Consider the following 22,030-nt stretch of genomic DNA (forward strand, 5'->3'; position numbering starts at 1 on the left):
CTGCCTGCAGCTCATGTCAGGGGCACAGAGTGCTGGCATGAGTCAACAGAAGATGCTCTGAAGGGTGTCATCAAGGGATGGGTGTACCATGAGAAGGGGAGCAGTCAGCAATAGAGTCCTATCCGGGGCAAGCACAGGAAATCTATTGGCTTTTTCATTGAGGTGGCAGCTAAACAAAGCTCTAAAGGCTTTCCAGCAGCTGCAAGGAGATTAGGGAATGGGATCTGGGAACCAGGTTCTTCCCAGATACTGGCTGCATCTCTGAAACAAAACTAAGAAGTGAATTTAGATTATTTTTAATTTTGTTTTTTGCCAATCTCAGTACTTTCAAGTTGGTGTTGATGATACTCTGTAAACCATGCATTTGCAAGGAGGAAAACATACTTGGCTGACCCAATACCATCACCAGAATTAGCTGGTTCCTAACAAGACACACAGATCAAAACCTGCAGATGAAAGTAGAAGAAAACAGAGTTTTGGAGCAGGAGCGGGAAGTATTTACCTCGCTGACAGTTTGGGGGCACTCTCCCACCCATCACAGTCAGTGTTAAAGCACAAGGAGAAAAAACAAAGCCAGTCTGCAGAGCCCCAGGCTGTTGCTGACTTCGAAAAGAGGGGTGCCTGTCAGCTGCACAGCGAAGCTGATGACACTGAAGCATTTGCTGTAGAGATGAAGGAAAAAGCTGTATTTTTGCTGCACAGTGAGTTGAACATGGGTGGTGCATCTGCCAGGGACAATCCTTCCTGCCTGGGGGATTCACGCAGGGTTACCCAGAAATTCCCAGCTCAGCATATTGAAAAGCAGCAATAGCTGCCACAGAACCATTCTTCTCTTAACCCTGATGTTCATTGTCACTTCAGATTTATTAGAAGTTTTTTCCCCCTACGGTATTTAAAAATTAAACTGGGACTGTCCTGTAATCCTCTGCCTGCCAAGAGAGAGGAGCACCTAATCCAGCAGCTATGTCACAGCCACTGCCAGTGCTAATTCTGAAGGTCTGCAGCCGGTTCCTCCACTTCCCTGAACCTGATCACTGAATGTGGAATAAAGCCAGCGAGGACAGGGCTCCAAGGTGCCCCTGAGAAAACAGGTCACACCTAAAACCAACACACTACCCAGTTCTCCAGACAGCTCTCCTGAACACCAAAGTGCAGTGGTGCCCTGGAGTGCAGCTCTGCAACCCCTCACCCTCTGTTGCACATGGCTCCACACCCTACACCTGGCCCCTCTGCGAGGCTCTCCCACCCCTGCGTGCCTCCAGAGGTACCAGGAGTGTCCCCAGAAACAGGGTGTCTGGCAGCCATGCAGACAGCACGCTTGTTTGTCTCCTTGATCAAAACAACTTCAAGCAGGAGATTTCAGAGAGTCAAAAAGTCTAGCTAGCACGTATGCTGTGCTGTGGGAGCCTTTGATTATCCTGCAGATATTTTTAGAGCCCTGTGTAAATGAGCTGTGGCTCCACTCGTGTGGCGTATGGCAACAGCTCTGCCAGAAACAGCCTCTGGTCCCCTGTGCCCACCGCTCTGTGCCACCGCAGAGCTGCACCTGGCACTGCACAGGCACCTGCCTCTGCCCTCTGATTTAAACATCTTGGGGGGCACCTGTTTAGACCCACCCATGTGCTCAGCTGCCTGTGCTTTTCCTTCCACCTCAGGAGAGTCAGATAGGGAAGACAGGCCCCAGGAAGCGCTGCAAACCCCCTCTGGTTATGCCTGCAAGCTCTTGGCATCATAGGCTCCACACCTCCTGCTTCCAGGAAGAAACATGCTCAGATTTTTTGCTAAATGAAGTTTCTAGTGCCAGCTGCTAACAACAGCCATCTCCATGGAGCATATCCAGGACACCAGCAGAGCTGGGGAAGTGTGTGTCAGGCTCTAATGCTATGACAACCATCGCAGAGGAATTTTTCAATTTCCTTTTCACTCATACTGACATGAGAATCAGTGGTCCTAAAAATGAAGGGCACCTTTAGCCCTAGATCAGATGAATTTGTGCAAGCTTTCCTTCCTGACAAAAGCTCGGATCATGCAATTTACTTGAAGGGATCTTGCTTTTAAGTCCTTGGCTTGAAGTTACCAGCAAGGAGGCTGATCAGCGCCAAGGGTGACTAACAAGAGTCCACAGCACAAAACTGCCTGGAGGAAATGAATTACAATGCAGCGATGCATTTCACAAGCAGCTCTGACTCTTTACACATGGCTGAGCTGCTGAAAGTGAAGCATTGTCCCGCTTTCATGCTGTCAATTGACCAGCAAAGGCAAAAACCCCAGAGATGAGGTTTTCACTGCTGACTGACAGGTGCCCAGGAAACCCAACTGAAGCTAAGCCCTGACAACCACCAGGATTTTCTGGGCTTGCTTACTGCTCAAAAATAAGCAATTTTAAATCTCTACAGAGAAAGCTGCCAGAAAATGACAAACTGTGTGCAATATATGGACTGCTTGATGAAGTGGACTTCGAGGAAGTCAGTAAAACACCCTTTCCTATTGGACCTATTGGATGACTAATTTGGGGCTATTTGCACTTCTCAGCCTAGAAACTGCCATTCACTTCTACCCCTGTGGCTACTCCCCATTAAAATTTGGAGGCATTCACTCTGAAACCAAAATTTCTGCAGTCCTTCACCTGTGGGGATTTGATGGGTCTACATGCACACTTCCCCTGGGCCCAGAGCCCTTCTAAGCCCAGACCTCACTCAAAGCCAGAATTTCCACCCAAATTTCCCTTCGTTTGCAAGGACTGGCAAGTGGTGCGGCACTGGCAGCCTGCAACCTGAACAGCCTCCAGAGCAACACAGCTGGGCACCAGGTTAAAGCCCAAGATTATGAGCACCCACATAACTGTGCAGCCCCAATAGGGAGCAAACCCCTTTTCATACCGTAAGTTCCCATGGCATTAAACCATTGCTAGAGGGGTAAACTGCTCACCCACTGCATCTAACACTTGCTTATCCACTGGTATCCATTCCCAGGACCAATTGGAAAACTGGGATTCCTACAGACCTGATTAAAGAGCCAGTCCTGTTGATGCTTCCATCCCTCCACACTGAAGCTCAGCAATACTATCAGTATCAACACTCACAGTATGCAGTGCCACACCCAGGATCCACACCGTCAGCTGCACAGCTTGCTCCTGCGTTTTCTGCTTCCCTCCACTGCCACATGGACACACTTACAGCTGAGGGAGCAACTGTTTGTGCTGGAAGGGCTTTGTTTTCTGCCTATGTTTCTCTCTAGCTATAGCTGCCACCCAGGGATGGACTAAATCTTTGCAAGGTTGTCCATGCTTGCACTGCCATGCAAACCTGAGCCGCAGTGAAGGAAGGATGATCCGTAGTCCCTGTGGTGCCTTTGCTGTGAGGTGTATCCCCAGCAGCAGCCAGACTCAGCCCACAGAGGCAATGTTTTCAGCTGTTTGGTCAGCAAACACAACCCACAGCCCAGGGCTAATCCATGGACACATGTACTTGTTTCAGAGGTTGGCTCTCTTGCCCACAATGATTTAGCAGATATAACACCGTCCATGTACAAAATTACTCTTATTACGCTGAACTGTTTTAAAAGTTGCACCTTTAGTTAACCAACTGCAAGCCCAGTGTCAAAGAAGAAGAATCCAAAGTTAAGTCAGCCCTCTCTTTTAAGGACAGAAGAAGCCCAGCTACGCCTGGATTTAGAGCATTTAGAGCTCAAGAAAAGTCTCTCCATCCTTCAAACAAAACCAGACACATATGTGAAGTTTTGTCAATGCACATTACAAGCCCAGCCCACCACACCAAAGCCAATGATAACAGCACTCTACCTGACTAGAAAGGGAGCACAGAGCCTCAAGGGCACCCACTCTGCATCCCTACCCAAAAATAGCATGTGCTGACGCAGCTGCGCCAGCGCTGACCCAGAGCAGCCCTGGGCTGCTGGGAGGTGGCAGCTCCTGGAGTGCCTGCTGCAGCCTTGGCACAGCACCGGGATAACCCAGCCCATGGGGAAAGGATGCAGCTCCATCACAGGACATGCTGGACTTGCTCACCAAGGGGCGGACGTCGAGGGGCTGCAGTGACACTCAGCACATCAGGAAGCCAGTCACTCAGGAGGGAGAACTACCAGCATCTCAGGGGGCTGCAACTGATCCTTCTGGATTAATCAGCATTGGATCTGCTCCTTACAGTCCTGGGCTGGGGGAAACGGGAGTGCATCAGCTTAGATGCCCTTGGTCTGGGAAAATGACATTAACCTCCAAGAACAATTTAAAGAATTAGCAACCCAACTTGATAAATTTAAATGGTTTTTTTTTATTAACAATCATTTTACATTACAAGGATAATATGACAAAAGGAAAGTTCTCGTGTACATACTATGATATATCAACATAGCTCTATTCGTATCCAGTGTCCTAGGTCCTTTCACACAGGTACTATAAAGCATAGTCTGTAAAGTAATAACATTTTAATGTCTCCAAAAGAGTGATATTAACATATTAATACATATGTAGTAATAGACGTCTAGATATTTTTCTCTCATTTCATAAGTGTGTGTGGTGAGTGAGTGGGTGGGTGGGTGGGTGAGAGATCACTTGAAACAGTTCAGTAGGGCTGTGCTTGGATGTGGACACGGAGAGGTTTGAGACAAAACCTCGTTTTCTGGAAGTAGAAATGCCTTTTTGCTAACTGTCGGGTGAGTTTATGAGGATGCCATGACTGGCAGAAAACTCCGTAGCCCTCCTGTAGCATATGGGACATTACAGCATATGAGACATGGTTCCCCCGTGTAGCCCAGCGAGCTTATTCGACATGAGGTGCAGTGCATGGGAGCCCCTCGCCGGGCGGCAGCACCACCAGCAGGGTGGGTGGGAGGTGAGGCCGCGGGCTGGGCGCATGCGAGTGTCAGTGGCATCGGAAGGAGGGGCTGGGAGTGAGAAAACTGTCTCTGAGGTTTGTGAGGAACAGGTGCCGAGAGCTCCCCGCCGGCGCTGCGCGGCTGAGGGGCTGCGGCAGAGCGGGGAGCCGCCGCCGGGCAGGGGCGGCTGAGGTGGATTACCAGTTGTGTGGAGGAGAGAGGCCTGGGAGAGGGCACTGAGGTGTGTGACAGGGCTTGGGGGCAGCTTGCACAGCGTCTGCTCGTGCAATACCAGTGTAACGAGCCATTCGGATGTTGGAATTACAACTCACCCTCCTCCCGACCGAAGCCAACAAATAAAACAAACGGCAAGGAGTGCAGCGGTTGCCAGGCCTGGCGCAGAGCTGCAAAGGCAAACCTCCACGCTTTCCCTCCAACCCTTGTGGGGAAGCAGCTCGCTGACTGACCACCTGCTGCCAGACTGGCCAGAGGCACCTCTCAGGTCCTCTCAGGTGTCAGCCAAAGGCTTCAGGATGCAGCAGGGCCAGTGTCCTACGAATGGCTGTGCGAAGGGAGGGATGGAGGGATGAGACAGCTGTCCATCCCACAGGCATCAGCAGATATTCAGGGAGGGCTGATGCACTGCCCAGATCCACCCCCATCCCAGCACAGAAATGCTGGGCATGGGAAAACAGGTGTCTCTTTGCATGGGCAGGGTAAGAGGGCTGCACCCTTTGATGCTTCAGCCTGGCAAGGTCTGAATGCTGTATGCTGAGGCCCAAAGGCACACATCCGACACTGACCATGTCTTCCATACAATCACATAATTTCCTTTCCTCCAGAAAGCCTCCCTGGGCCCCTGGCCAGGCAGGCTGCTCATGGGCTGAGGAGCGGCTGTGAGACCTGAGGGAGCGGAGTGGCTCCTGCAGCAGAACAGCGGCCAGCCTGACCCAACAGAGCAGAATGCGCCTTCCCAATGGGGATTGCATGCTCTCATCCTTATCACTCCGACTTCACGGTTCCTTCTCGTTTCTACTGTTCCAGCTCCATACACCATCCCTGCTGTCTCCAACTGCATGGCTGTAACCCTTCCTGCACTCAGTACCGCCCTGGCTCTCCTGCTGCCTTTACTGCAGTGCCACGGCTGTGTCGCTGACCGATGCCCGCAAGTGCACCCATGCTCTCGCTGGTGCCGCGAGTGCCGGCCAGCACAGGGTCTCCCTGGCAGTGTGTCGGCGACTGCCGAGGAACGCCAGGCAGAACAGCAAAAAGCCACATCTCCATGGTGCCAGTGCCCGCAGTTGCCAACCGCATCCATGCAGAGAGACAAAAGTGCATATGAGGGTGGGATATGTATCCGTCCAAGTGCGAACACACAGGACCTCAGCAAGAGGCTTTCTTGGGAGAAGGACACTCAAGCATTTTCCCTTGCCAAGACATTCCCCTATTAAATAAACCTTATTTATCACTTGGTTAACATACCAACAACGAAACCCTTGCCCTAAACACAGCCAAGCCCCTCTCCATAGAGTGCTACACATGTAAATGCAGGCCTCAGTGTATGGCTAAAACCATCCCAAAGTCCAAAGTTTTCAGTGTTACGTGCCTTGTGCTAGAACACAGGGCCAGCCTTACACAAGGGTGGTTGAGTCTATCTCTATATTGTATCTTTATATCTATTGAAAACATAGAAATATATAAATATATAGGATTTCATTTATAGATATATAAGCATGTGATTTTAATCTTTTTTACTGTGTGTATATGTACTGGGATGTGCGTATATACAATATATAGACCATATGCGTATGTACTGTATACATACACTAGCTTACATGCACACACATCATACGTGTCTCCAAGGGAGACAGGAATTGCATAGGCATTACTGCATTGGATACAATGGCTGGGGGATTAACGTACCATTTCTCTGCTTTTAAGACCTCTTTTGACAGGGCTGAGAGGGGAATCTGTGAAAGCAGAGGCTGTTGCTGCTTATTTGCAAGCCAGCTGTCTGGGCACTGGTCAAACAAACAGCAATCCTCATGAGATAAGAAAGGAGGGGGACTCCAAAGACCCCACGGGCCATCTGGTTGAGTTTGTGCTGTGAGAAAGAGATGGACCGAGCCTGAATCATGTCTGAACAGTCATACCAGCAAAAGCTTGATCAGCACGGGGGACATCACTGCAACTGGCTCAAGTCCCAAGGCAGACAACACATGAGGACCCTGCCCACCGTGTCCCCTCACAGCCCCCATAACTTCTATGTGCTTTTGCTGGTATGGGAAGAGCTTTGGTCTCTTGTGAGGATTATCCCTGCTGAGGTCGGTCTCGTGGCCGGAGGGGCCGGACCCCTGCGGACACCGGTGAGCCCTGCAGAAGGACATGTCTAAATGTGCTTCACAGATTTCTGCTTCACAGCAGGGTAAAAGAGGCAAGGAGCCTGAGCAAAAAGTGGGGAAGGGAAATTGGCAACCAAAAATCCCATGGGCTAGAAATACAAACCCGAGGGTCTGGAGAAGTGTGCATTATTCACAGTCAGATGCCATAGCTAAGATGCAGGGGAAGGAGACAATAAAGAGCTCATTTGAGAGAAACGGAACCCTCTGTCTTTGCAGCCTAACCAGTTTAAGGTGCTGTGAGCAACACGTTCAAAACAACTCCTCTCACTCTCTCGGCACAGCAGGAAAGGCATTGATTAAACCAAACACATGGCAATCTTGGAGCCACAGAGGCCTCCCTCAGCACCCCGCTGAGCCCTCCCCAAGCCTGGTGTTGCCTCCTGGCCTCACTGCCACCAGGCTGGGCCCAGGCAAACAGAAATGCACCTGCTTCCGGGAAAGGTTGGGGAGCCCTGGGAAGCCAGGGGTGCTTTGCATTGGTATTCCTCCCTCCTCCCTATCTTGTCTATGCTGGTAGTCGTGTTTCCACAGACTATCCATGAAAGTAAGAGCTACAGATCTGAGATAGGCAGGTAAAGCTGGAGGGAAAGCTTGCAAAGCACCTGCATTACCTTAGGACAAAGGCCAGGTTTATTTTCTGATGTGCGGGTAACAGGGAATTGTGTTGGAGGAGCTGGGATGGGCTGGGCCGGGCTAGCTCCTCTGCCAAGCTCTTGTCTACCTCCATCACCAATGTAAGGGGTCTCTGAGCTTTCCCATCACGGATATCCACAACATCCAGTGGCAGGGAATCACCGTTTGCAAACCAAGTAACTTGCTAAAGAAACAAGTGCTCTGCCTGCGTCAGCTGGCTGCCAGAGAAAAACCACCGCATGCTGCACATTTCACTATGCTATTAGAAATAAGAGCTGCCAGTGAAAGGTGTCACTGATGAGAGCAGGATTTGCAAGAACCAAAGGGAAGGAGTGACAAATTGGAAAAATAATTTCTGAACAGGCCTCTGGCAGCTCTTACCTTGCCATTTCCTCCCCAGTGGCAAAAGCTAGGAGGCTTGGATCAGGAGTTGTAAACAGGCCTCTCGGGCTGCTCAGCACAATCCCTGGGGGAGCATTCCTCTCTCCAAAGGTGTCTGGAGACTGTCCCCAAATGTTCCTTCCCTCCATGTGGGCCAGGCACTTTCATGGGCCTCCGTGCCAAGGAGCTTTTGCTACTGCAAACAGAAAGGCAGGTGATTTTTCCCCTCCACCCACGAAGAGCTATGGATTTCTATGGATTCTATGATCTATGTTCACCTTGCCCATCTTCAGTCAGAAACTAATGGAGCAGCAATTTTTCTCTTTTTTATCTTTTTACATCTCCTCAAGTTTTAAAAAGGGAGGAAGCCTGCCACCTCCCTGGCAGCAGTAGCTCCATGAGCTTTGTGGCAGCACCCTGAGCAAAGCCAATGCACCAGGCCTGGAGAGCTACGAGCACCTTGTGTATAGAGGTCCCTACTTCATGGTCAGGCAAACAACCACCCAAGTCTGCACAGCTGGCAGAGGGTTTCCAGTTTAATTTTTACTCCTCTAGATGAATGCATCAATTTGATCACATCGTTTCTAAGGAAATACAAGAAAACATGAATGCTTTCTAGGTGTGTCGTATCAATGCCCTGTGTTGCAACTGTGTGATGCCCTGACCTAACTTGTGACATTCCCATGAGGACCATGAGGAAGAGCACCCAGCGCCTGCACCCCTGGCGGCAGTTTGGCAGCAGGTGGGTGGCCCTGGCGCAGGTGCCCTCTCCTGCCTGAGCCAGCCTCAGGCTGCAGTGCTGTCAGAGGTAAGGCAAGGGGTAAGTGCTACAGAGGGTGCTGACCAGCCCTCACTGCTAAATTCACAGGGTCCGCTCTGCTCTGCTCGGACCGTCTGACTGAAGGGCCCCGTTTTACAGCAAAGGGGCGTGTCAGGACACGAGGACAGGCCACCCCTCGTGCTTTGGGTGGGCTCAGTCCCTCCTCAGTCCCACAGGGACAGAGGAAAACACTTCCAAAACCCTGACCAACACCAGTCTAGCTGTTCCTGTGGGGTGTGAAAGCTGAATCAGTCCGTAGTGGCTTGGCTGCACACCTCTGCCAGTGCTGGCTGTGAAGTTCTGCTGAAGGCAAAGGGGTTAGCAGGAGGTGAGTGAGACCTAGGTAGAAGTGTGTGTTTTCCTGGGGAAGACAGTGCGTGAACCCTGGCAGTGAAAGTGACTCAGAGAGAGATCGGTTCCAAACATGCTACATCTCCATTGAAAACAAACAAAAAAGTTTAAAAAATAAAATAATATTATATATATATATATATATATATTTTTATATAAATGAAAAGCTATCAACTAGCAGCAACGGTTCTAGAGATATCTTAGCACCAAGACCAAGGGCAGGGGGGTAACAGGAGAAAGGAAAGGTTCAGTGTTGCTGATACCACCATCATGTTTCCAAACAACACAGCTTGGCACAAAGCTCATCCCTCTGGGAAGTGAGAACATGTTGGCTTGGACACCTTTTGGCCAACACATCTCACTCCCACGATGGTCTGGTCAGGTTGGTGCTGTCCATGCCACATCAGCAGGGCAAGGCACTAGCATCTGTGGAGTTTTTGCACCTTTTTTGTTTGTGTGGTGTTTTTTTTGGTTGGTTAGTTGGGGTTTTTTTTGTGAGTTTTTTTCTCTTTTCTAACCTGAAGTGATATTGTGTGGATGCCTGGAGCTTGTTTACTTTAAAAGAATAAAACAAAGAAGAGCCCCAAGCCCACAAAACAATCTCTTTGTGATGGAAGGTGCAAGTCCCCCATTCACATTTCAGCTGGACTCTGCATTCCTTCAAGAAAGGAAGAAATATGTCGCAGGAAGAAGCAGAACATCCCTTCTTCCTGCTGTCATCAGTCTGCTGTGCTGTGGAACATGTTACCTTGGTCACAAGAGAATAAGTGAACCTTTGTAGGACATCACACATGAATATAATCCAAGATAATCTTGCATTGATAGCTCCTGCCACCAAACTGCAGCAGGTTTTTCTTTCAGTCATTCCAAACAAAACAAAACAAAACAAAACAAAACAAAACAAAAACCCCACAACAATCTAGGATTATAAAGACATAGTATAAATAATGTAAATTAGAATATAATTTTTTAAGCCTTTGAATCTCCGCCCAGAGGTGGCTCTTGACTCATTGGCTGTCTAGCTTCCACAGCAGCCCTGGTTTTGAATGAATAGTTGTATATATATATATATATTTATCTCATACAATATAAAAATATAAATGCAAAAATTTCCCCCTGCCTTCTCTATTTTGCTATTTTATAGTCTGCACATGACATCATGTTATAACATACGTATGATAGACCGGTACTATGGTTATCATAAAAGGAGCTGAAAGCCAAGTATTACTCTACAGCCCAAAGGTACGGAGAACTGAGATAGCAGTATCACAGTTTAGTGGAGGCATTTGTTTCTAAATCAGAATAAAAACCCAAAATCATGCCCCCAGCCCTTCTCTCCTGTCAGTAATCTCTTGAGTGAAGAAAGCTTCCACTCAGCTGAAGAGAACTGGGTGGAGCTGGGGGCAACATATAAACATGCAGGATGCTCTGTTGGAAATCAGAAATCTGATGGTTGCCAACAAAAAGCTCAAATGGCTCAATAACTGGGCTGAACAATGGAAAGAGAGGCAGAGATTGAAACTGAGGGGAAAACAAACAAACAAACAAACAAGCAACCCCAAAACAAAACAAAACAAAAAACAACCCAGCAAACGACAACACACATACAAAGGAAACTGCAGGGAGGATGAGGCTGACAAAAGACCCGTTGTCTAGCTTATAGGTTGTTGGGTTTGAACATGTAGAGTATGGCCCCAGCACATGCTTCTAAAGAATGAAATGTTGCCACCTACATTGCAGCTGCCATGGTTGGAGACACCAGTTAATGTCTAAACGTTGTCTCAATCTTTAAAATTCTGCTTAGCTTCTATCAGACGCACATCGTCTTAACTTTTAAATTTTCAGTGTGGGTTTTTCCTTAATATAGATAATATATATTTTTTATATAATATATCAAAGTTTAGAGTATAGTTTAAAAAAATTATCTGATCTGAGGCATTCCTTCCTAAATATCAGGGTAAAACTCAGAGCCGTGGTCCATGCTCTGCAACATTGGCTTCTGGTCAAGAGATGACATCCTGCTCAGCATTTCAGCTGAGAGCGCGTAACTATTGCCTGACTTCTCCTCAAACCAGCTATCGAGTGCCCTTTTGCAATCAAAGTTGGCAATGGGTGGCCCGTTAACAGCAATCGTCAACAGGTCACTGAGTTGCTCCAGCGTGAGCCGAGAGCGGTTGTTCTTGCGCACTCTCTGCAGGGCGGTGCGCCCCTTCTCACAGCAGGCCGAAGAGGTGGGAAGGACTTTGAGGATCTGAACTATTTTATTTAGGAGGGGAAATCTCTGTTTGTATTTACAAATGTGACTGAGCAAGTCTTTAAAACCATTTTTGGTATAATAATCCACCTTGAGTTCTCGCCACTCCATCAGCAGACTCCCTCGGGTGTCCATCCCCTCTCTGCAAACCTCTCTGGAAAATGATGGAACTGTCTCCAGGTGTTCAAATATTTGTACCATATCCTCCTTCCCATAGCTCATGAGCTCATCAGTGCTTCTGGGCCAAGCTGCAAGGTCAAATACCTGACAGGCCTTCACAAATGTCCGGCTGCGGGAATCGAACCTTTGGGCTAGGATCACCTGGGTCTTCTGGCAGATCTTTTCTCTGATCGACTGGAATTTGGCTTCAGCCACCCGTAGATTTTTCACAGCAATGCCATTAAAGCTTTCACGAAAGTTTTCCTCAAATTCCTGCAAGTACTCCCCAGGGGAGTCTGCTAGCCGGCTGATCTCCTGGATGGCCTCCTCTATCTTATCGTCCACCTGCGACACAAGAAGGTACTCCCCTTGGAAGACATAGGCAAGGCGTGAAAGCACAGCAATCACATCCAGCAGGAAGTAGATGAGTTTAATCGACTGGTAGTCCATCAGGAACTGCAGGAGGGCCAAGGCAATGGCAGAAGCATCTGCCCTTTGGGTCTGGCCACTGACATCTTTGAGATGGGCCACAACCTCAAGGTAATCCTTGATGAGAGCGTTGAGCACATTCTGCTCCCCAATGATCCACTTCACTGCTCGAATGTCCCCCAGGAACTCAGTCTCCTCACACAGAGTGGCAGCAGTGACCCTTAACTCGCACATGAGGCGGGGAGAATAACGATAGAAACTGAGTAGTTGCTTCAAATTGTTTTCAAGCTCCTCCAGACATGGTAGTTCCTTCCCACTGATGGCATCCAAAATTTCCAAGTGGGGCCTGTGCACCATAAAGGGAAGGCAGAGAAGCCAGGGCAACGTCTTTCTGATTGTCATGAACAAGTTGGCTCTCAGGCTGGCGGTAATGTTAGCACCATCAACTCCCAAGCCAATAGTTGGCTTCTCATCCTGCAATCGTATTCCCAGGCTGGAAAAAGCCCGATCTAATGCTTGGAGGTAACTGTCTGTTGTAGAAAAGCCCAGTTCCTGAAGAGACAGGAATTCAGTTGCTGGAGGCCCATCGCTGCTCGTGTACTGCACATAGACTGCAACCGTATCTGCAAGCAAGTCATCACTCTGCCCATCCAGAATGATGCTGAGGAAGGGAGACTGACGGATGCGTTCAACCAGGTCCTCTCGGAGAGCCCGGGCTATATGGTGAATTAAGATCTGGCAGTCTCCTTCATTCATGTACTGATCCACCACCTTGAGCTCACACTTCCTCAGCAGTTCTGCCAGAGGCCGAAAGTCATAGTAGGGCCTGCCCTCCAGGGCCAGGTGGTAGGCTGTATTGAAGAGCAGGGTCATATTTCGGCACATCTCTTCTGTCTTCTCTGGGTGCATCCTGAGCTTGTAAAGCTGCAGGCACTTCTTGTGGAGGTTGCTCTGGCTGTGAAGCTTTATCGTGTGTATCTTGAACTGCTTAGAGCCAATGATGAAGGCTGAAGTCCGTGAGGATTGCACTGTGTACTGCCTACAGACGTGGCACCACATCTCATTCAATGTTGGGGAGTACCGCAGAAACCAAAACTTTTTAAGCCACTCTTGCTTGAACCGCCGTATCCTCCGGCCCGTCGCAGAAGACATCTTGGAAGGCTCATCTGTAGCAGCAATCATGTCATTGGAAACTGATTCATCAGCAGAATCCACCTCTTGGTCATCGTCCTCCATGATGGTGGGAACTGAGATGATGCTTTCTGAAGCTGTATCAAAAAAACAGAAAAAAGGAAAAAAATATGGTATTTACGAAGTTGCTGAGCTAGAGAATCATCCTACTGGTGACAGTAGAGCATTGCCCAAAGAGCTGACCACAACCTCTCCTCTCCTGCCCACAAGACATTATGGATAGAATTTGAATCACGACTTTGAAAGGAAAAGAAATCAATATTTCTGCATAAAATCTTTGTCTCCAACATGCCACACTGAACAGAAAGAAAGGACATTACATCCTGGCCACTTGAACAGTACACTGTGTGACCCAAATATTCCTTTTACTGAAGGCTCCTGGCTGCTTAAGAGCATGTTCCTGGAGGAAATGAAATGTATCTTCAGAAAGGGACACGTGGTTGTGTTAAGGCAGTGAAGGAAACAGAGAGAGATCTCCAACAAGGGACACAGCAGGACATAATTTCATACACAAAGAGAGCACATTTCAGCGTTACCACAGAGTCATTCACACTTTCTTGGTAGCATGCGAGGCATTGTGGAGGGGCTTCCGCTGAAAGAGAATGCATCAAAAATACAGCAAACAAACTGTCTGCAATGGAATGTCTTTTTTATTGGCAGTGCATTATTAATTACAATGGCAACAAATAGAGCAAATTGTCATACAGAGTCTTTCCCAGACAGTGTTTTCCACTGTACCCACAGCATCAGCTCCTGGCCCACCCAGTCAAAAAACCTCACGAAGAACCTTCCATGGAACCACAGGTTCACCTGAATACTCAGGGCAAAATGCTTTATATGGGTACACAGCACACAGGCATCTCATTACTCTCCTTAGGCAGGGTTTGGAGAATGCTCTAACTCGGCAAGGCTTACCTGTGGGGTCTGAGAACTCTTGGAGCTCGGGTACCTGGGGTGGTAACATGGGTGGCTCGGGTAACTTCCCAGATCTCAGCATGTCTAACTCAGCCTGCAGCTCCCGGATTTTCTTCTTCAGCCGGATACAGTTGGGGCAGAAGGACGTGGTGGGGATTTCATGGGAGTTGCCTTGTGCAGAGGCCAGTGACAGCTCGGTTGGGCTGTCTGCTTTAAGTGACAGGGGCTCTTCTTCCTCGTCTTCAAGGATGCTCATCTCCTTGGCTGAGATGAAAGAGGAACTGTGAGGGACCTTCCAATCCCTCTCGCTCTGGTTTCTGCTGAGGCTCAGGGAGCCGTGCTGCATGGCACTGCCACACTGCTCAAAGATGTCTTCAGCTTGGTATTTAGATGCTCTTCTGAGGGAAAGTGGTGTACTTGTTGCTAACTGGTTCTCTTCAAACTTGGCAGACTCCAAAGAAGCCTCCAGGACATCTTTGAAGATGAGGTCAATCTTTTTTTTCTTTGTTTGGGGGTGGGATTCCCCCTCGTCACAGCTGCGCTTGTAGGGGCTCTTCCCCTGCTTTAAGGTGGTGAACTGGAGTGCTGCCCTTGCATCCTCTTGATTTTCTACATTCTTTTCTGACTTTTCATTCTGTAACATTTTGTCTCCTAGAATGGAAAATGAGGGGTGGGGATTATCACTGGGAACTGAGCAACATCCCTCAATCTAAAACTCAAACAAAAAAGAACAAAAAGGCAGACTGAATCCCTGCAGGTCTGCATGTTATGTTACAAGCCAGGGAACTGACACAACTCAGTGGAAACCGAGGCTTGCAAGAGGAGAAGCCCTGCTAATGGGCATGTCTGCAAAAACAGAGACAGTCCTGGGTAGCCACAGCAGAGTAGAACCCACACACTTCAAAGAGAAGAGAAACTACAGGCAGCTTGTTTAACCTAAAGGTATAACCAACCTGCGTTGGAAGAGGACTATGAGGTGAATGACTGATCATGGTGGAAACTATACCCAGAGCCTAAGTGCCGTTTTGGCTGGCTGGAAGTCCTGTGCCTGTTTTGACTTGGTAAAAGGTATCAAGCATACAGCAGTGCAGCGAGAGATTTACACCATTTCATGACAACCCCAGAGCCTGTGCACGCCATGGCACAAAGTTTGCAAGCCCCTTTACTCTCGTTCAGTTTGGAGGCTGCTCCAGAAATGCAAAAGTAAAAGAGTAAAAACAACTTGCACACTTAAAACCTAAGGTACACATTGTCAACTGAGCTACAACGGGTGAATGCCCTCCAAGGATGGGACATTTAGCTTGTCCTGGTGGAGTCTGAGAGTATGGCCATTCAGTAATCAAAAAAAAATATTAAAAGCAACCTCATACAAATTATTAATTGCTTAAAATAAAGGGAATAGCCAGATTTCCTTACCTGGAAATTCAAAAGACGATAGGTTTGGCTCAATTTCCATCACTCTTCTATCTTGTAAATAACTTCAAGCATTGATGGCTTCCCAAACAAGACGCTGCTTTATGCTGATTTTTGGTTTTGTTTGCTTAAAGTGTATTCACGCTTTCATAAGAGTTATGGAGCAAAAGCTACCATTCCCTCTCTAAGGAGAGCAATGCTAAGAATGCAGAGAAGATGCAAGACTCGAAACAGTTAGAGTAAGGCACTGTAAAAAGGGCTGGCCTGAATGGATGGGATTTTGCATTGGGTTGGGATGCTGGCTGGGAAACCCAGCCCCTTCTTTAGTGAATCCATAACAACGGATCTCATTTTCAACACATTGACGAGAATTTCTACAGACAAAGCTTTCAGTCTCTCTCTTAGTATTTCCCCTGTTATGGACTACAGCAACTACTGTGAGAGGTAGGGATTTAGAGAACCGGTTCTTCTTTCTCGGTGATTTTTCCCCCAACCAGCCGAGTGCTTCAGCCCTATGGAAAAGCTAGAAATCACAAGACGATCCCTCATATTATTGGTCTCAACTCCAATGATGAGGCGGGTCAGAAACTATCAACAGAAACAAAACCCAGGAACCATGTTATTTTTCTGTGAGTTAGTAAAGTGTGCCACTTGGCTTCATTTGACAGACTCATCTGCAGGGATTTAAAATCTTTTAAATAGAAAGTGACTCAACAGATTTTTGTGCTGCTTCCTGACCACCTCCCAGTCCCCTCCCAGCTGAGGCTTCGATGTCTCTTGCAAGTCTAGCATTGGCCCAGGTGATGCTCCGCTTTAGCAACATCTCTGCGCCCCTTTTGTGAAGGCAGGCTGAGCCCAGCTTGCAGCAGGATGAGCTCACCGAGATGTCAGGGGGTTTCCGGAATGGTCTCTGCAGCCACATGAGTTTCTACCTGAGGGTGCATTAAACTGTGGCAGGTTCTGGAGAGTCCTGAGGCAGATCTTCACCGCTTGTAGCACAGAGCAGGCTGTGAGTTACTGCTGCAGCTCCCACAAACCATGACACCACAAAAAACCATGACTAAAGGCATGTCTGCATGGCAGGGCAATAGCTCATAGCCTTGGTGCCCCAAGGGCACAGACTGTCTCTTGCTGTACTTTCAGAAAGCACTAAGCCATCTGGATGACTAATGTGTGCATGTCATTGCAGCAAAATCACTGCAGCCTATACCTAATCACTCACTGATGTTCATTAACATAAAAAAGCAAATCCATACCCATGTTAATTCAGAAGTGGGAATTGCCCAAGTACAGCCACCAAGATGTAACACTGCAAGTGCATAACAACCCTAAGGTGATAGAGATAACCACCTTTTTCAAGACATCTTGTCAACCCCACAACTGAAGAGGAGACACCTTTTACCAAGTCAAGGCAGCAACAACAGCTGTGTAATAATATACTCAGGAATTGTAATTACAAAGTTATATTTAGTGTGGCTGCCCCTCGGAGGCCCTGCCATTCTGCATCTAGCCTGGAAAGAAATATTCCTAATTAACTTCAAGTATCAGCATTGTACAGATGAACAGATGCATTAAGAATTTTTGCTTTCCTCTAAAGCTTCCTATATTGCTGACAATACATGGGCCCAAAGGACTGCTGCATTTGTTTCAACATTTCTACTCTTTAGATAACAATTTTTATCCAAGGAAGAATCAGTCTGACAAGAACAAAGCCTCCTGTACGTTGTACACACATTCTAAGGTTGTGAGACTAAGGAGTCTAGCTGATGTCGCGCTGATCCCAAATTATCTTTCTGAAGAAAGAGGAGATAAATTAAACGAGGAAAATGGACAAACACACCAAGGAAATCGCTTTCATATGCACACAAAACCAGCCAGGGCTCCCTCAAACAGGCTGCTCACAGGAGCCAGAGAAAGCAGCATGTTCAGAGGAGAAACCTAATGCTGTCTTGTAGGATCATCAGCTTGGTAATCTTCAGGCCAGAAAGTCTTGTGACAGGGGCGCTCTGTGATCCCTGGGCGTTGCATCAGGCCCTTGCAGCACACACACACACAACATGGCACAACACAACACGTGGCATGACACATCACAGCACAAATCTTTCTTTCATGATCTCTGTGACTGTGGTTATCTTATTCTCCTTGTACACCCATCCATCTATGCCAGGCAAAGCTGGGGGCTATCACCCAGAGGTGCTCTGCTTCTAGAAATGCAGCTCTCCTCACACAGCCTGTGCAAAATCTACTTCACCCACCACACTTGGCCCAACTCTGGGGCAGCCCAAGGGGATCAGGAGAAAGGATGGAAAGGGAAGGGACTCACCACTTGTGAAATTTCTGTTGATGGTTTCCTGGGACATACTGTGCAACCGCTTCATGTAGTCCTCACTGTACCAGACCCGCAGCTTCTCCCCAGGGTGGATGTCACGGCAGGCACGGAAGTAAATCCTCTCGCTGTGCTGAAAGGCCATCAGGTTTTGCTCCCTCTCCTCCCGGGAGATGATGACATACCTGAGGGTGAGGAGACAATGCAGGTGTGAAGCACAAACTTCTCTCCTGTGCTCCCCCTTTCATCAGAATGACAACCATGAAGAAGCCAGAATGGCCTTCAGAGAGAGCCATCAACACAGCCAGGCTGGAAAGCATGGAGTTATAAGCAATGGTATGCAGACGAGCATGGACACCCAGGGAACACTAAGCCATTGGGGCTGTTTCTTGCTGGGGAAGGGATGACAAAAATGCACATCCAGCCTGAAAGGATGTCTGCCAGCAAGGGTGACACAGACTCTCCCAGGCAGAAATATCTTTGCCTAGTGATAGAAACAAGGACTTCTGGACTCCCCACCATCACTTCACATCCCAGGGCTTCCTCCCTTGTTCTCAGGAATATCTGGAATATGGCAGGGTTCCTCTATCTGTCTGTTTCCCCAAAACAATGCCTTCCTTTTTAGTTGGTAATAGATTTGCTTGCTTCTCTCCTCTCAGACAAGCAGAATTGAGATTCAAAGGACAGAAACATGGGCACCTAATGTGCATGGGAGTATGTGCTGGTTGTCCAAGGACATGCCAGTCTTGGAAGGTTTTGCACTTTGGAGTTCAGCAGGGTGTGACAAAAATACAATACAGCTCTGCAACTAGAAACCCCAGCACCACATTGTGGGGATCTCCTAGCAATGCTGACAGAAGGATCACTTTCAGGGCATGGGATTTATTTTCCTGATTTAAAACAGCTACATTTCAGCTCAGAAGAAACGTATTTATTCCCACTCCAAGCAACTGGCCCTCTGTGCAACTTGCTAAGACAGAGATCTATCACTAGGGTCATATTATTTGCTCTCACAATCCTCTTGTTCCCGCTAGAGGACACGAAAAAGGCTTGGTAATACTGGTTCCAGCTGCCACCAGCATGAGCTTACACCATTTACCCAGGAAGGCGGCCCCATCATGGCATGCGCAGACCCCAAAGCAGACCTGAACAGTCCATAGCTAAAGCTTATTTCTCCTCTTACGCCATTTGCCTCTGTTATCCAGCACTCCCTGCTGCAGCAACCTCAACAAAGGCAAGGAGGCTGCAGAGGAGCATACGGCTCCTCTGACATCTGCTGCTGCTAGTCCTGGCCCAAGTTCCCTAATGTATATACAGGTACTTGGCTTAGGAAATCTGTCAAATTTTTTGAATATTCTACCTTCTCTAGCCATGTGAATGGACAGATAAAGACACAAGACCACCTGTATGTGATCACACTAACCCACACACACAAGGTCACAAACTTGGTGGAACTTCCCACAAAACACAGAAAACAAGTCTGCAGTGGCAGTGTCTCAGGCTGCCTGAGGCTCAACCAATTCTGGTTTTAATGTTAAGTGACTGTGCATGTGCCTGCAAGCAGTTGTATTTTTCCTAATGTGTGCTACCCAGGATTCTCTGCCATCTTCAGTAATTATTTAAACAGCAGACTCTAGTACTGCTAAAATCGGCTTTTATTAACCCTTATTTGCTTCTGATCACAAAACAAAGGAACTTTTAAAGTACCAGTTTATGTGCTTATTTGAGAAAGAAGAGAGACCTGGACCAGTGTGGTGGGAAGGTCCTGCAGTAGCACACAGCTGCCAGGCTGTTGCTTTTGGGTGTTAGTGATCGCTCCTCAAAAGGTGTATCAGGCCTTCAGCCAGCCAGGAGATACACAACCCTTGAGACAGACCAGTGTGCTGCGGTCAGCCTGATGCCCTGCAGTACAGGAGCACAGGAGATCCAAGAGGATGCTCTCTCCAGTCCAAGAAAAATGTCAGGATGCTTCCTAGCACCAGCTAAGGAGAGACCCAGCTCTGCATCCCACCGTCCACAGCAGAGCAGTGACAGGATCAGGCTGCCCCTGTGAAGTTTTACTAACCTAAAGTCGCTCTGAGATCCTTAACACAACATACATGACCTGTATGTCCACAGCCAGTGGCACCGAGGAATCCATGGAGCAGTGGCAGGATGGTCGGGTGCATTTCCAGCAAACTGCATTTGACAGTGAGATGTAGAAAATACAACTTCAAATGGGAAGGGGAGACCCTCATTAACTATTCCCACCAGGGCTCACTTTTATTATGAAGTATTTTGTTAAGCATGAGCACGAGCTTTTCCTGTTCACTGCTCTGCTTCTGCCTCTACAGCCCTCCACATTTCTGCCCAAGTATCCTTCAGCTCTGCTGCCCACATCCTGTGGCTCTGGCTGCCTCCTGGAGCAGCAGGGTGCTGGGAGGAGAGTGCAGGCTGGAGGGCATGAGCTGCAGCACTGCTGCAACCCTGCAGCAAATGCTGCCTGGCTGCTCATCCAGCCTCCTGCAGCCACTGGCACTGCCAGTTTCATCAGGAGCCCTCAACAGAGAGTTCTGGCATAATCCAGTCACAAACATGTTTCTTCACAGCTGTGTGCAGCTAGCAAGTGGTTTATGCTCCTGGAGAGGAAGCTTTCCCTCTGTGATACTTCCCTGAGGTAAGGTAAATGAAACCACACAAATGAACCGATTTTGAAGCAGCGCTGCCCAGCCCCAGGCTCGAGTTTCCCCGGAGGCACAAAAGACACAGGTTACAAAGGACTAAATAAGCCCCACATTCCAACTGTTGGTCTGAGACACTTAGTGCCTGCACACCACAGCTGAGGGGCAGATGCTTTCCAAGGATGGAGAAAGTCATTCCACAAAAGGGCAGCCAGCTTGGTGAACCAGGGGCACAAACTACCAGCTGAGGAGAGACTGCATGATCTGTCTTCACTGACACACATCCCAAGGCCAAAGTTCTCAGAAGAATCCAACCCTTCATGCAAAGACTGCAAAGTGCCCGGTCCCTGTCCCAACGCCAAGTGCTCCATTTGGATTGAAGCAAGGAGGCTACCTTGGTTTGGACACCCAGGACAGGCATGGTTAGGCTGACCCAAGCACTGCACACTGATGGGCAAGGCCCTGCTTGCAGAGCAGGTTTCCCAGGGGACCGTGATCCCCAGAGAAGGAGCAGTCATACCGCTCTTGCAGCAGACCCAGACACCCTCAGCTGCACCTGGTCCTGCAGAGAGGCATTGCCACCAGCCACAAATCCATCATTTTGTGTCCTGTCTAGTCCTTGCGACAGGCCAGCCTCCAGAACACCAGAGATTCTGCCCAGGCTACTCAGGACCAGACATCACACCAATGGAGACCACTTCTGACCCACCTGCAGCTACTGGGGCTTGGATCAACCCCACAGCTGTCAGATGCACAGCTCCTTTCTCTGCAGGACCACCTCTCCCACAGACTCCCTAGCTACCAGCAAATAAAAATCATTTCATTTTTCCTAAGCCACAGCCCACTCGGGACACCTAATTCCCAAGTTTTGGGATGGCCAAGTGAGCATGCCCAGAAAAATGTCAAGGTATTTTTTGGCAGCTGGGATCATTCCTCCCCAGGAGGGAAACAGAGCCTCTGGTGAGGATCCAGAAGAGATGGTGAAGAGGGAGGAGACCTCTGCAGCTGGAGGGAGGCTCAGGCTTCTCCCCTTCTCCTCTCCACTATCCCCCTGGACTTGCCCCATGCCTCCCTGCTGCCCACTCCATTGCTCACCCTCCATCTGGCCTTGGGGGTGCTCTGGTGATGCCCTACCAGGGCAGAGCACTGCAGGGAAAAGGCCACCGGCCTTTCCCCAAACCAACATTGGGTACAGAGCCAGGGCAGGAGATCCCATGCAAGAGAGCAGCTGCCAGCCCAGGCTGATGCCATGGGATGCCATACACG

The 22,030-nt window shown here is 48.6% G+C and overlaps 1 protein-coding gene across 6 annotated transcripts in view; it reads right to left on the reverse strand.

Moving 5' to 3' along the window:
- Positions 1-4,266: 4,266 nt before the first annotated feature.
- The window catches only part of PRDM11 (PR/SET domain 11), a 49,429-nt gene continuing 31,665 nt past the window's right edge, over positions 4,267-22,030 (reverse strand). For 3 of the 6 annotated variants that reach the window (XM_039551933.1, XM_039551932.1, XM_039551934.1), the window contains exons 6-8: positions 18,102-18,289; positions 14,366-15,016; positions 4,267-13,527 (exon numbers count right to left, since the gene is read on the reverse strand). In XM_039551933.1, coding sequence (XP_039407867.1) covers positions 11,363-13,527; positions 14,366-15,016; positions 18,102-18,289 — 3,004 coding nt within the window. In that variant the 3' untranslated portion in view covers positions 4,267-11,362. Of the gene's footprint in view, positions 13,528-13,563; positions 15,017-15,781; positions 16,206-18,101; positions 18,290-22,030 lie in introns of those variants that run through there. The other 3 variants (XM_010409804.4, XM_039551935.1, XM_039551937.1) reach the window with 3 other exon arrangements.

Source organism: Corvus cornix, chromosome 5, assembly GCF_000738735.6.
Source record: "Corvus cornix cornix isolate S_Up_H32 chromosome 5, ASM73873v5, whole genome shotgun sequence".
Lineage (NCBI taxonomy): Eukaryota > Metazoa > Chordata > Aves > Passeriformes > Corvidae > Corvus > Corvus cornix.